Source organism: Chrysochloris asiatica, unplaced genomic scaffold (assembly GCF_000296735.1).
Source record: "Chrysochloris asiatica unplaced genomic scaffold, ChrAsi1.0 scaffold00344, whole genome shotgun sequence".
NCBI lineage: Eukaryota > Metazoa > Chordata > Mammalia > Afrosoricida > Chrysochloridae > Chrysochloris > Chrysochloris asiatica.
Window position 1 is genome coordinate 241,217 of NW_006408862.1, and position 15,131 is coordinate 256,347.

Sequence of the window (15,131 nt, forward strand, 5' to 3'; positions counted from 1 at the left end):
TGCATATATAGATCTTTCAGTGGAAGTTCCACATTAGGAGAGAGTACAGAGAAAGACCTGGAATCTACATCCCCAAACCAGTCAGTAGCAGCCCTCTGGATCTCAATGTTATTGTGCTTGGTGCTTTCATGAGTTGAGTGTTGACATGATGGCAGGGCACAACAATCACTGTCATGTAGCATAATATAGTAGTCTATGGGCTAGTAGTGTGGTATGGGCTCGTGTAGTTTAGTTGTTGTTAGTAGCCGTCAAGTTGATTCTTACTCTTCTTGTTGTTATTGTCAAGTGACATTGAGTTCTATCTGAAGCTCTATAGGGTTTCCAAAGAGCGGCTCGTGAGTTTGAACCACTGACCTGGTAATTCCGACTGACCTTGCGGTCCAGTGCTTTTATCGTACAGTGCACCACATGCATTAGTTGTGTGGTCCCTCGCAGAATGGTCCCTTATTTAAATCACTTTAAATTATGCTGCTACTTTTCATATTTGCACTAAAATATTTCCAGTCTACATTTGTATATTTAGATTTTGTTTTCTCTTTTGTCAAGCTCTGACACTGGAAAGAGTGGCAAAAAAAAAAAAAAAAGGTTCCGTTTTTGCATTTTCATTTTCTCATTTAAAAGATTTTATTCTTGGTCAAAGACACAGCGGAGCTTTTTGCGCTACCTAATCTCAGTAGTGCCTTTATTTCAGGCGTGGCGATACTGAGGTATGGTTATAAATTCATGAAACGGATAAAAGGAGGGGGAGCCCTAAAACTGCTGTTGCCCATTTTATAATTTTGATGCTGCACCCACTTACTCTCCTGTGCTGTTTTGTTTTTTGTTTTTGCATAATTTCAGCTTATATATATTATATGAATATATTTTTAAAGAGTCTATATTTTGGGAAAAATACAGACACACAATGTGTCTTTCAAATTTTTACCTTTATGAGGGGGATAATACAAGACACTTAAAATGTTCATCAAACTTAACCACCTAGGCCAGAAATAGCATCATGTGGCTTTGCAGCTACTTCGTTTGTTTTCATTTTGTTGATCACATTTAAATAACTGGGAGAAATGTCCCTCCCCCTATTTTGTTCTATCTCTTAACAGATAACCCCAGCAGTCAATTTATTAGATTATAAAACATACAAATTAGCCAACATACAGTCTTCCTTCACAAGTATTTATTCACTGTGTTTTTAGATGAATGTATGATGAGAAACTCCACATTAATAATTTTGAATTTTCTTATCACAAAAATAAAGCGAAGGACCTTAAGAACCAGAACAGTTTATCAATCAATTAGAATCTATTTATCTTCATTTAATGTCTTCTATGTAAAAAGTATGAAATACAGTGTATCTTCCATGCTACATGTATAATAAGAACTTCTATAATTGTACATATTCCTTTAATGTATTTTCCTCTCAAGAGGATCAACTCTGTGTTTGACAAGTGAATATTAAATAAATCTGTAATCAGTTGGGATATTTGGTTATAAACATAATAGGAATTGTTTCCCAAACAGAAAACATGTAAAGCAGTATTAAAATTTAAGCAAACCAAAAAAAAGGACTCTCTTCTTACTCATGGTAACTCCATAATACATTGTTGTTAGGTGCTATTGAGTCAGTGCCAACTCAAGGCAACCATATACACAACAGAATGAATAGTTGCTACGCTGGAACCCACTGTGCTAATCCATTTTGTTGTAGGTCTTTTGCTGACCCTACATTTGATGTCATTCTCTAGGGACTGGTCCCTCTAATATATGTCCGAAGTATGAGAGATGGAGTCTGGCCCTCATGGCCTCATGGGAGCACTCTGACTGTACTTATTCCAACACAAATTTATTTTTTCTTTTGATGGTGCATGGTGCTTTTAATATTCTCCTTCAGTACCATAATTCAGATGCACCAGTTCTTCTGTGCTCTTCTTTATTCGTTGTCCAACTTTCACATGTACATGAGGTTATTGAAAATACCATGGCTTGGGTCAGGCACACTGACCCAAACTGACATCTTTGTTCTTGAACACTTTACACAGGTTTGGTGTAGCAGATTTGCGTAATGCAATATGTCATTTGATTTCTTGATGGCGGCTTCTGTGAGTGCTGATGGTTGATCCAAATAAAATGAAGTCTTTGACAATGTCAAATCTTTTCTCCATTTATCTTGTTGTTGTTTATTGGTCTAGTGGTGAGAAGTTTTGTTTTCTGTACGTTGAGGTACAACCCATGCCAGACTGTGGTCTTTGATCTTCAACAGTAAATGTTTTAAGTCCTTTTTACTTTCAGCAAGCAAGGCTGTATCATCTGCATATTGCAGGTTGTTAATAACTCTTCTTCCAGTCTTGATGCCATATTCTTATAATCCAGCTTCTTGGATTATTTGCTCACTATACAGATTGAATAAATATGATAAAAGAATGTAACCCTGGCACACACCTTTCCTAATTTTAAACCATTCATTGTTCCCTTGTTCTGTTCGAATGACTGCCTCTTGGTCTGTGTAACAGCAAGGGTGGGGAACGTCTGATCCACAGGCCATATAAAAAGCCCGTGAAATCATTTGGTCTGGCCCTGCCAAGGCAACCACAGATCCAGCCATCATATTAAGGGTGATTCTATTAAATGTTTGACCAAATATAGCAGGCTAATTTTTAAGTTGATAATTTTATATGGCCTGCAAATGATGCATATATATTTTTGCAGAAAAAAAGTTCTCCACCCCTGTTGTAAGGAGCTCTGGTGACATAGTGGTTATGAACTGGGCTGTGAACTGCAAGGTCAGCAGTTTGAAACTACCAGCTGTTCCACGGGAGAAGGATAAGGCTTTCTGCTCCTGTAAAGATTTACAGCCTCGGAAACCCTGTACCAAGTCTCTATGAGTTGGAACCGACTCTACAGCACATAACAACAACAACAACCCCTGATGTACAGGTTCCTCACTTGTGAGCACAATTAAGTGTTCTGGAATACTCATTCTCCAAAATGTTGTCCATAGCTTGTCATGATCCACACAATCAAAAGTCTTTGTGTAGTCAATACAGCACAGGTAAACATCTTTCTGGTGTTCTGACATCAGCAATGTTCCTGGTTACATGTCCTCATCTGAATCCAGCTTGAGCCTTTGGCAGTTCTCTGTCAATGTATTGTTTCAGCTATTTTTATTTATCTTTAGCAGAATTTTACTTGTATGCGATGTTAATGATACTGTCTGATTTTTGCATTTTGTTGGGTCACCTCTCTTTGGAATGGGCATAAATGATCTCTTTCAATCAGTTGGCCAGTTAGCTGTATTACAAATTATCTTGGCATAGATGAGTGAATGTTCAACCATTTCAAGAGATAGTGTATGATCAAGAGCCAAGGATATTGAAGGGGGAAAAAAAATCCAAGATTCCCTGAAAGCATTGCTAAAGAATTTGTATCTGGGAATTGATGGACTACAAATTGAAATCTTTGAACAAACTGATGTGCCACTGGAGGCACTCACTCCTCTCTAACAAAATATTTGGAAGACAGCTCTCAGGCCAACCCCATAATATAATATGTAATAATTAAAAAACAGGAAGAAATTAGCCATATAGGAAATAAGGCCCATGTCTCTTCTTCTATAGAAGGATAAAACAGACAAACAAACCTGCAAAGGAGTCATGGTACAATTATGAAACAAACTAAAATTTCACATAAGTTGTAATATATAGTGAAGTCTATGAAGAGCAGAAGGTATCTTTTCTATTATGTTCATGAAACATTTAAAAATTTGCCATATATTTTGTTATGAAGAAAACATTCATGTTAAACAATTTTTTTAAAAAAGATCTTACAGATTTTATTCTTTGCTCATGATCCAAAATCTTAATAGAAGTCAACAAAAAGTTGACTTTTAAAAAGGAAATGAAATATTAAGTAATATTTTTCTTTAAAAAAAAAAATAAAGCAAGAAAATTTAAAACAAATGTTACAGTTTTTTAGAATTGTGCTGTCCAGTGACCTTGTAGTTACTTTAATTTAAATTAAAATTAGATTAAGTTTCAAATTCTGTTTTTCAGTGGTACTAGACTCATTTACAGAATCCCTGAGTGGTGTAAATGCTTAAGCATTTGACTGCTAGCTGAAAGGTTAGTGGTTTGAACCCACCTATAGGTGGCTCAGAAGACAGGTCTTATGATCTGCTTCTGAAAAGGTCTTAGTGGTAAAAATCCTGAAGAGCATTTCTACTCTGAACACGTGGTGTCTCCATGAATCAAAAGGGACTCAACAGCAACTGTCAACAACAACAAAAACAATAGAGTGATTTTCAGTTCCTAATAGCCAAGTGTGACTAACCCACAGCCATTAGATGATGACCAAAGTGGACAGTGGTGAAGCACTGCTGTCAAAGCAGGGAGGTGAATTGCACAGCTCTGATCTATCACTGCAAAGGAGAGCATGTGAGAAGGTGTATGATGGTCAGAGGAGAACGCAAAGCCTTTAATAACTACCAGTTTTTAAAAAATAAGAAAAGAAGGGTAAGTTGACTAAGTGCCCACTTAAGAACTTAGTAAAACTAGAGAATAAACTGAAAGAAGATGAATGAATTAATAAAAGTAAATGCTGAAAATGAGATAGAAATAAAATATGGAAATAGCAAAATTGTTTAAGAAAAAGTAGAGATTCTTTGCAGGTTGTTGGAAAAGGGAATTTTGAAAATTATTAGTCTTCATACCTACTTGGTATTCCAACTGAATTACATTTACTCACTAAAAATAGACTATACTTTTGTTATTTATCCCATATAAATTATGAATATAGCTGTAATTCCTTTTTTTTAAAAAAAACCTAATATAATCACGATACCAATACTTAGTAAAGACAATTAAAAAGTAAAGGAAAAAAAAAAAGACCAGCTTTAGATAAGAATATAGATGCAAAAATCCTAAATGAGAAAGTAATTCTTTTAACTCTATGCTATTAGAAAACTAGCATTGTCTTAGATTGCAAAGATAGTTTACAGTAAGAAACCAATCAAAATAATTCACTCATCAGAAGTAAAAGAAAAATCATGTGATTCCTTCGGTAGATGCTGAAAACGCATTTGATAAAATGATTAAGAATATACTTAAGAATTAAGGTGAAAACGGCTCACTACTCCAAAAACCCAAAGTCAAACTCACTGTCTTCAAGGAGATTCTGATTCAGTGACCCTCTGGGAGAGAGTAGAACTGCCCCTATAGGTTCTCCAAGGCAGTACATCTTTACAGAAGCGGACTGCTACATCTTTCTTCCGTGGAGCAGCTGACTGGTGGGTTCGAGTGACTGACTTTTTAGTTAGTAGCCAAGCACTTCAGCCACTCGCCCCAGAGACATGGCAATGAATGGCAGCACCTATCCCAAAGGGATGTTGTGAGGACTTAATGACTTAGGACATGTAGAAATGCTTGGAACAATGTTTGGTTTGTAGAAATTACAATATTGTTATTACGTGTCAGTGACTAGTTCTGACTCATAGTGATCCTGTACAGGATTTCTGAGGAGCGGTTGGTGGGTGTGAACCACTGACCTTTTGTTTAGCAGTCCAGTGCTTATCCTACAGCACTGTACTTGATTACACTTATACAGGACCCCAATTTTTGCTTAAGCACGATAAGGTTATTATTATTATTACTGCTTAAGCACGATAAGGTAGATTGCTAAAAAATAGCAAATATTGCATTAAATGACAAAACTTCTTCATTGAGACTATGAACAAGGAAGGTGGATGTTTTTACCACTGTATTTAGCATTGTGTTTTGAGGTTGCTTCATTTTTCAAAATACCTGATAAAAATACCAGAAGAGGAGATGAAATATTTTAAATTACAAATGAAATGATTGTTGTTACTTTTATTAGCTGCTGTTGGGTTGGCTCCTATCTCTGTTGACCTTTTGTGTGACAGGAATGAAATGTTGCCCTGTCCTGTCCTGTCTGTCATCCTTGATAGAGTGGAGCCCATTGTTGCGGCTGTGTGTCAGTGTCATTGAGAGCCTCCCTCTTTTTTGCCGATTATCTCTTTTATTAAACATGATGTTCTTTTTCTAAGAATTGGTCTTTGCTAATGATGTGTCCAAAGGAAGCTTCTAAGGAGCATTCTGGCTGTACTTCTTCCAACACAGACCTGTTTGTTCATCTGGCAGTCCATAGTACTTTCAGTATTCTTCTCCAGCACTATAATTCCAATGCACCAATTCTTCTGTGGCCTTCCTTATTCGTTGTCCAGCTTTCACAGGCATATAAGATTATTGAAAATACCATGTCTTAGGTCAGGCACACCTTAGACCTCAAACTGATATCTTTGCTCTTGAATACTTTGAAGAGGTCTTATACAGCAGATTTGCTTAATGAAATACGTTGTTTAAATATTTTGATTGCTGCTTCCATGAGTGTTGATGGTGGAACCAAGTAAAATGAATTCTTTGACAACTTCATTCTTTTCTCATCTTGATGTTACTTATTGGTCCAGTGGTGAGGATTTCTGTTTTCTTTACACTGAGATGGAACCCTTACCAAAGACCATGGTCCTTGATCCTTGTAAGTAAATATTTTAAGTTCTTTTCACTTTCAGCAAGCAAGGTTGTATCATCTGCATATCACAGGTTGTTGATGAGTCTTCCTCCTAATGCCATGTTCTTCTTCTTATAATCCAGCTTCTCAGATTATTTGCTCAACGTACAGATTGAATAAGTATGGTGAAAAAATATAACCCTGGAGCACACCTTTTCTGATTTTAAATCGTTCACTGTTCCCTTGTTCTGTTTGAATGACTACCTCTTGGTCTAGGTACAGTTTCCTCATGAGGACAATTAAGTCTTCCAGAATACTCATTCTTTGCCAAGATTTACCATATTACCCAACATTTCCACTCCTCGATATATATATGTATGTATATATATATCCCAGAAATGTGTACAACAGCGTTCATTGCAGCATTATTCACAATAACCAAAAAGTGGAAACCTCATGTCTTTCAACAGATGAATGATACCCAGTGTATCACATATCCATACTGTGGAATACACATTATTCAGCTCTGAAAATATGTGAATTTCTAATACCTGGTATGACATGGATGAATCTCGAAATCATTATATTGACTGAAATAGACACAAATGGGCAAATATTGTATGATCCACTTATATGAAATATCTAAAAGAGATAAATGCATAGAGACAAATGTTTATTAGTTCTTATAAGGAACCGGGGAGTAGGGAATGGGCAGTTAATTGCTTAAGTGATACTGAGCTTCTGTTAAGAATGATGAAAATTTTTGGAAATAGAGAATGATAATGGTTGTATGTCATGATGAACATAATATCACTGAATTTTATAGTTAAAAATGGTAAAAATGGAAAAAGTTGTGTTAGTATTTTACCAGAATAAAATCACTTTTTAAAATGTTAACCTTTTAAAATTTAACATGTCAACGCAATTCCAGTTAGACCCATGTGAGTTATTTTAGGAAATTAGGTAAGATGTTTTTAAAGTTCATTTAGAAAATATGTATTTTGAGAGTATGCAAGAAGATTTTTTATTGTTATTGTTAAGTGCTGTTGAGTTGATAACAACCCAGTTTAGGGTTTCCAAGGAGAGGCTGGTGAATTTGAACCACTGACCTTGTGGCTCAAACGGAATTTGCAGTCCAGTGCATTGTTTTTGTTAAGTGCCATCGGGTTGATTCCAACCCATAGCGACCCTGTATAGGGTTTACAAGGAGCAGCTGGTGAGTTGAACCACCGACCTTGCAGTTCAAATGACTTTGTGGTCTGAAGCATTAAACCACAGCGCCACACCAGTGCATTAGCCCATGTATTTAATTCAACTTCTGTTAGCAGTTACCTTTTACTTTCACCAAAAAATTAATTTAATTAAATATCAAGAACAAAGCAAACATGCCATTCTGATCGTGTTTTTCTCCTAATTTTAGTAGAGATGGAAGTGCAAAGAAAATAGTGGCGGGAGGGGAGTTCATACAGTATGTTTTATATATTTTTATTATTTATTTTACTTGCTGCAAGAAATATATATGTGTGTATTACGTGTATTTCTTGTAACAAGTAGAACAACACACACATATATACATATACATGTCTGTGTATGTATTTAACTGATCTGTGTATACAGCCCATATATAGATCACCTAAATGCATTTGTTGAAAATTTAATGGAAAAATATTTAGTGACTTTGCTCTTATTACAGTTTGTAATCTCGTTTTAGTTTAACTGCAAATCATTCTTGTTAAGTACCGCCAAATCAGTTGTAATTCATAGTGAAATAAAAGTATATTATTGGTGTACTTTTTATGAGACATTTCTCAGATTTTAAAAATACACACTACATAACAAATACATGCTATAAAATTGAAATGTGTTTTAATTGAGCTTTCTTGAAAGTTTGATTCTTTCTACTAAGATAAAATGAATTTTTAACTCAAGATTTCTGACATGAATTTTCTGTCTCTTCTGTTTCTGTTTCCAAGGTATGCAACCCCTCATGTATTCTGTTCAGGAAGCATTAAATGCCAGACCGTGGTGGATTCGTGTGGGGACTGACATTTGTTACTACAAGTAAGTATTCTAATAATAATAGGACATTAGCTTATAGAGGACATATGAACATCATTCTATTTGAGTGCAAAGATAAACAGAATTATTTCTGCTTTTTTTTTTGACTCATGTTGTTACAACTTAGTTTTAACTAGTGTAGTTTAGATAGTGTAGAATTTGAGTACCTTTCAAGGAGTTCACATAGTGGAAATCACATGTGTTTTGTCGATAAATGGACACGTCTGTGTCTTCGCTTCCCACTGAGATGGGTGCACGGGTGCATGTCTTTAGCTTGTTTCACTTTGTTGTCGTTAGTTGCTGTTGTGTACAGAGTAAAGTTGCTCCACAAGGGTTTCAAGGCTGCAGCCTTGGGAGAATGGTTACAAACCACAAGGTCAGCAATTCTAGCCTACTAGCTTCTGGGTCTGCAAAGACTCCCAGCATCAGAAGCCCTATACAGGGTCTCTGTGAGACCTGCACTTAACAACAAACAACAACAACCTTGCAGAAGCAGATTACCAGACTTGTCTTCCAAGGTGCCTGTGGGTGGGCTCTGATGCCAACCTTCCAACTAGTAGTCAAGCAATTAACTATTGCCATCATCCGGGGACTCTTTTCTCATCTTTAAAATCCTTGAACCATAATTGAATGAAACTGAAATGAGAAATTCTAGGAAATAATTTACAATAGTGTTTTGTTATTTCTGTGAGATTAAGTATAATTTGTACCTCTTCTCTTTTTGTATTCACATGGAACTGTTTACTTCATCTTAATTTGTAAATATTTTAACTAAGATGTGTCCCACAGTTACATTATAGCATTTTATACAGTTTAACTTTGATGTCAAATAGGTGGTCTACTTAGCGAATTAGAAATAAGTGATAAAAATCATTTACTACTTCTGTGGAGAAATTACATTATTCTGTAGCTCTATTTCTAAGTAATGTAGGGTTCTCATTTGCCTTGCTTCCCAGCTGTACTCTATTTCTACATGCACTATTAAATTTACTTGCCATCTTATTTCTTCTGTTATTAATCTTGGTACTGACAGTTTTACACAGTAGATTTTGGCTTTTATGTAGTGGTTAGCCCATTAGTATCCTGGTGTGGTGCTGTAGCATAAGCAGTACACTGCGCACCACACGGTCACCAGTTCAAAACTCACCAGCCGCTCCCTAGAAACCCTATACAGGGTCACTGTGACTTTGAACTGACTCAATAGCACAAAACTATAACCCCAGGACCTGAAAATACATAAGAAACAAGAATTAATGATACCTGTCAACCAATTTGTCCTGAGCTTTAAAAAATACTCTGATTATGACTGTTGATGGGTGGTCCATCTTCCAGTCACACTGTCTCATTGCCTTAATGTTTTAAGTAGTGTAACGAAGGACTTGTGTTCTAATGATAAAAAGGAAGTTTTCTAAATTGTTTATGTAGATGCATACATAACTATCTGAGGTCTATATAGCCATCCCTTGCTATCTGGTTTGGTTCCATGATTCTGTGCAGATACCAAAATCCATGGATGCTCAAGTCCTTCTTATAGAATGACACTGTATTTCCATATAATATAGACTGACTGCATATTTTAAATCATCTCTTTTTGTGTGCCATTGAGTTGGTTCCAACTCATAGTGACCCTGTACAAGGTTTCCGAGGCTGTAAATCTTTACAGGAGTAGAAAGCCTCCTCGTTTTCCCACGGAACGGCTGGTAGTTTCGAACTGCTGACCTTGCGGTTTGCAGCCTGATTCATAACCACTACGCTACCAGAGCTCCTTTAAAGTCATCTCTAGATCACTTAGAATGCCTAGTACAATATAAACGCTATGTGACTAGCACTTTACGTAGCTTCAGCTGTTGAGGGAGTGCTCTTACTAGTTTATCACTTTTTTTCTCTTCTAAATATTTTTGATCTGCTGGTGGTTAAATCTGATGATGTGGAGCCCTTGGGTGTGAAGGACAGAATGAGAATAAAATATGCCAAAATGGTTTTCTTGTTGATTTGTTATATAGGCGATTCCATGTATTACAGAGTAGAACTACTGTTCCATAGCATTTTCTTGGCTGAGGGGTCCTGGTGTGACTGTAGGAGAAGCACTGGACTGATAAACCACAAGATACGTGGTTCAAACCCACCAACCATTCCTCAGCAACACTATACAGGGTCACTGTGGGTCAGAACTGACTAGACGGCACTTAACAACAGCAACAACATTCTTAACGGAGCAAACGATCAGACCTGTTGGTTGTGGTATGGTAGTGCTGATTGATGATGGGTTCGAGCTGCCAACCTCTTGGTTACCAACTTGGGCACGAACCGTTTGCATGCCACTCAGGGACCTTTTAGAAACAGTAACAGTGGCAAATTTCCCTTGAATGAAGAGATTCTCTTTTTATTAATACTTTTTGCATTTCTAAATTTTTCATAATAAGCATAAAAAAATTCACAGCTTATGCTTTTGAAACCAGTTAACAGCCACAACTAAGAAGATTCTATGACATACTAAATATTCTGAAAATTTAAGGCATGAGTTATTTACAGATACGCATCAAAGGGCAAAAAGAACAAATTAGCATCCTGGGAATATACTCTAATTTTTCTATTAAACCATAGCTAGTCTGTGAGATGTCTCTGAGGGTATTTACAGACAAATTCCACTTAAGTTGTTCCAGAAAACATTCAATTGGATTTTCAGATTTATGTCTTGGAAAAAAAAAAAATCCTAACAAATTGGGGAAGGATATAAAACTCTGCATTTTATTCTGCCTTTTGATTTTCTTTTTTGGGCTAGACCTTAGAACTCATTCTTAAAATTTGTCTCGAGTCAAGTGGTTTCTTTCTTTCTTTAGCATATAGCAATTTGGATGGAAGTTTACAAGGCAGATGAGTTTCCCATTCAATGATTATACACATTTTGTTTTGAGGCACTAGTTGCAGTCTCCTCTGTGTAGCACCACTCTTCCACTTCCTCCCGGGGTTCCCTGTTTCCATTCACCCATCATCCAGTCTTCTCAACTTCTGTTTTGGGTCAGTGATGCTCATTGGGTGTTAACATGGTTGATTGTTCTAAGGAACACTTTCCTCTCGGTGATATGGTTCACTTCATAGGCTTATTTGTTGCTTGGCTGTAAAGTGATCTCCAAGAGTGGGTTCAGTTACTGGCAAAAGGGGGTTTAAAGACCATAGTCTTGGCAGGGTTCTACTAGTCTCTATCAGACCAGTTTCATAATTTTTTATGTTTTTGAATCATCTCAAAACTTGGATGAACCTGGAGGACATTATGAAGAAATAAGTCCATAGTTCAAACCCACCAATTGCTCCAAAGGAGAAAGATGTCTACTTGTGTAAGGATTTATCGTCTTGAGAATCCGAGGGACAGTTCTACTCTGTCCTGTAGGATCACTGTGAGAATCGACTCAGTGGCTGAGGTATGGTTTTAAATGCCGAATTGAAAGCTTCTCTTCATGTATTTACTGGCTGCCTGAATGTCTTCTTTGGTAAACTGCCTCTGCATGCCCTTTGCCCATTCTTTAATTGGATGTGTTTGTGTTTTTGTTGTTGAGGTGTTCAAGTTTTCTATAAGTTATAGAGATTAGTCTCTTGTTAAAAGATCTCATTGCCAAATTTTTTCCCCTGTATGTAGAGTATTTTTAATCTGTTGGAGAAATCTTTGGATGCATATTAAGTGTTTAATTTTTAGGACGTCCCAGCCATCTAGCTTATCTAATACTATTTGTGAATTGTTAGTTATGCCATAAATTAGGGTCCTGGTGTGGTGCTATAGGATAAGCAGTAGGCTACTAACGTTAAGGTTGTCGGTCAAACCCACCAGCCTCTCCTTGGAAATCCTATAGTCACTATGAGTTAGAACTGACTCAACAACATTTAACAACAACGTTTTCCCCTATTTTTTTCTCATGCTATTTATAGTTTTCAGTTTTACATTTTGATTTTTCATTTATCTTTAATTAGATTTGGTTAATGGTATGATGTATAGGTCCTGTTTTCCTTTTCTGCAAATGTATTTCTTGTCTTCACAGTAACATCTGCTATGGAGATTATCTCTTCCCCATTTAATAGATTGTGGTTCTTTGTCAAAGATCACTTGTCAATAGGTGGATGGATTTATTTCTGGGTTCTTTATTCTGCCCCATTGGTCTTGTGTGTTTGTGGTACCAGAACCAGGATGTTTTGACAACTGTGGCTTTATATTAGGTTCTGAGATCAAGAAGTGTGAGATCTCCTCTTTTGTTCTCCTTCTTCAGTAAAAATTTGCTTGTCTGGGTTCTCTTTCCTTTTAATATAAAATTTATCCTTCCCCCCCCCCCCATCTTTTTAAAGAATATTGATGGAGTCTGGATCAAGATTGCATTACATCTATTGATCATTTTAGGTAGTATTGAGATTTCTCAATGTTGAGCCTATCCAGGAGCATGGTGTGTTTTTTCATGTATGTAGGTCTTTGTTGTTTTCCTGCAGTAGTGTTTTATAGTTTTGTGTAAAGTATTTCTCCAGGGACCAGCCCCTTCTGACAACATGTCCAAAGCATCTCCAGCAGTGCATCAGTTTGTTGAAACCTTTAAATTTGTATGGTTAATTCCTGGAGCCTTGTTTTTTTTGTGTGTTTCAAATCTACTTTTCAGTCCAGCACATTAACTCACTGTGCTACACCAGGACTCCAATTTAGATGCGTTTTATTTTCCTTTCTTGCCTTATTGTTCTGGCTAGGACTTTTATATAATATTGAATTGAACTGTGGTAAATGGCACCCTTGTCTGTCCCTGTTCTCAAGGGACTGGTTTCATTGTATCTATGTTAAGAATAGTTGGCTGTAGGTTTTGTGATGTTAAACACCATCAAATCAGTTCCAACTCATAACGATTATGTATAGGATTTCCAAGGAGGGGCTGGTGGGTTTGAGCTCTTGACTTTGTGGTTAGCAGTCCATGGCTGATCCTACAGCACCAGTATAGGTACTTAATTATGTTAAAGAATTTGCCTTCTATTTTTATCTTGCTGAGAATTTTTATCAGGAAATGTATTGGATTTTGTCAAATGTCTTTTCTGCATCGATTGATAATGACCATCTGGTTCTTACCATTTCTTTTACTTGTGGATTATGTTGATAGGTTGAACCTATCCATTCATGATCATTGCCTAGATCCATTAATGTATTGGGATATCAGAGAATGGTGCTCTAAAACTTGTATTGATGTGTAGAGTATTGGAGTCCTGGTGTGATACTGAAGGGTAGTGTAGAGTATTAGCTTCATTTAGCTAGTAAATCTTAAGAATTTGTATCCAAATATTCTTGCCAAATAATGTTGGCTGATAGCAGCTAGTTACTTTATTACTACCAAGTATATTTGTATAGGGTATTTAGTGGTAAAGTTTTATGGACCAGGGCTTTTCTTTTTATTTCTAAAATCTGTTTAATAAGCATAAGAAAAACCAGACTTTTTGTGAGGATGAAATAAACATATTTTATACTTTCTCTTATAGAAATCACTTCTCAAGAAGTTCAGTTGCTGCTGGTGGGCAGAAGGGAAAATCTTACTATACAATTACGTTCACTGTCAGTTTTCCACATAAAGATGATGTTTGCTACTTTGCTTATCACTATCCCTATACATATTCAACTTTGCAGGTAAGAACTCATTCAGTTGAATTATGACAATTATGTCACATGCATATGTTGGATAATTGAAAAAAATACTTTTAATTAAATACCATAATTAAGAAAAAGACACTTGAGGATTTTAGAAGTTAGTACAATGTTTGCTAGAAACATTAAAGGGAGTGAAAAAGGAATGTGATTTTCATTTTTATTTAAGAAAAAGAAATTTTGAAGAAATATAACATGAATTTTGCTTTTGATCTTTTGTAGAAATCTTCAATTTTTAAAAAATTCCGTTATTTACTGATTTTGACTCTGAGATTTCCACTTGTTTAATCAAGTGTTGAATCTTACAGAACATCAAAGAGTAGAAAAATGTGGGTGCATTTTGAGTTTTTCTATTGGAAATTCACTTCTTTTGATGGTTGCATTATGGAGTTTTAAATTTGGATGTTTTAGAATATGGAATATAAAATTTGTTACTTGGGTTTGAATGAGGTTGTTTGAATATTTGCATTATAAAGCAAAACATTGCAACTTGGTTAATTCTAGTAAGTAAATGACCAACCTTGTAGACTAATTCTTTGAACACAATGTCTTAACTATCCTATTTGTCAGGGATCATGAAGATATGATCACTTTACCAAGAAAGAAATTGAAGAACTACTGTGTTTGAAAAAAAGCTTCCAAATTATTAGGGAGGAAGAAAATGAAAAGCTTAGCGTCCTTAGAGCAGAAGAGATATCAAGAACGAGACTGTTAATTAAGACAAAGGATTGTTTTGTTTTAAATACAGTTATAAGGTTATAATCTACAATGTAGATTTTTGTGCTGAATAGCATAGCATCAGAAAATATGCTTATTGGATTAGTCATTCTATCTGTGGACAATTTATTTTAAGAAAATAGTTAAATATGTATGTAAAAATATATCTTCAAAGTTGTTATTTACT

General features: G+C 35.8%; 1 protein-coding gene across 1 annotated transcript in view; it reads left to right on the forward strand.

Annotated features, from left to right (window-relative positions):
• The window catches only part of AGTPBP1 (ATP/GTP binding protein 1), a 219,950-nt gene that overhangs the window by 138,386 nt on the left and 66,433 nt on the right, over nt 1–15,131 (forward strand). The window contains exons 17-18 of the mRNA XM_006875881.1: nt 8,487–8,574; nt 14,065–14,209. Coding sequence (XP_006875943.1) covers nt 8,487–8,574; nt 14,065–14,209 — 233 coding nt within the window. The remainder of the gene's footprint in view (nt 1–8,486; nt 8,575–14,064; nt 14,210–15,131) is intronic.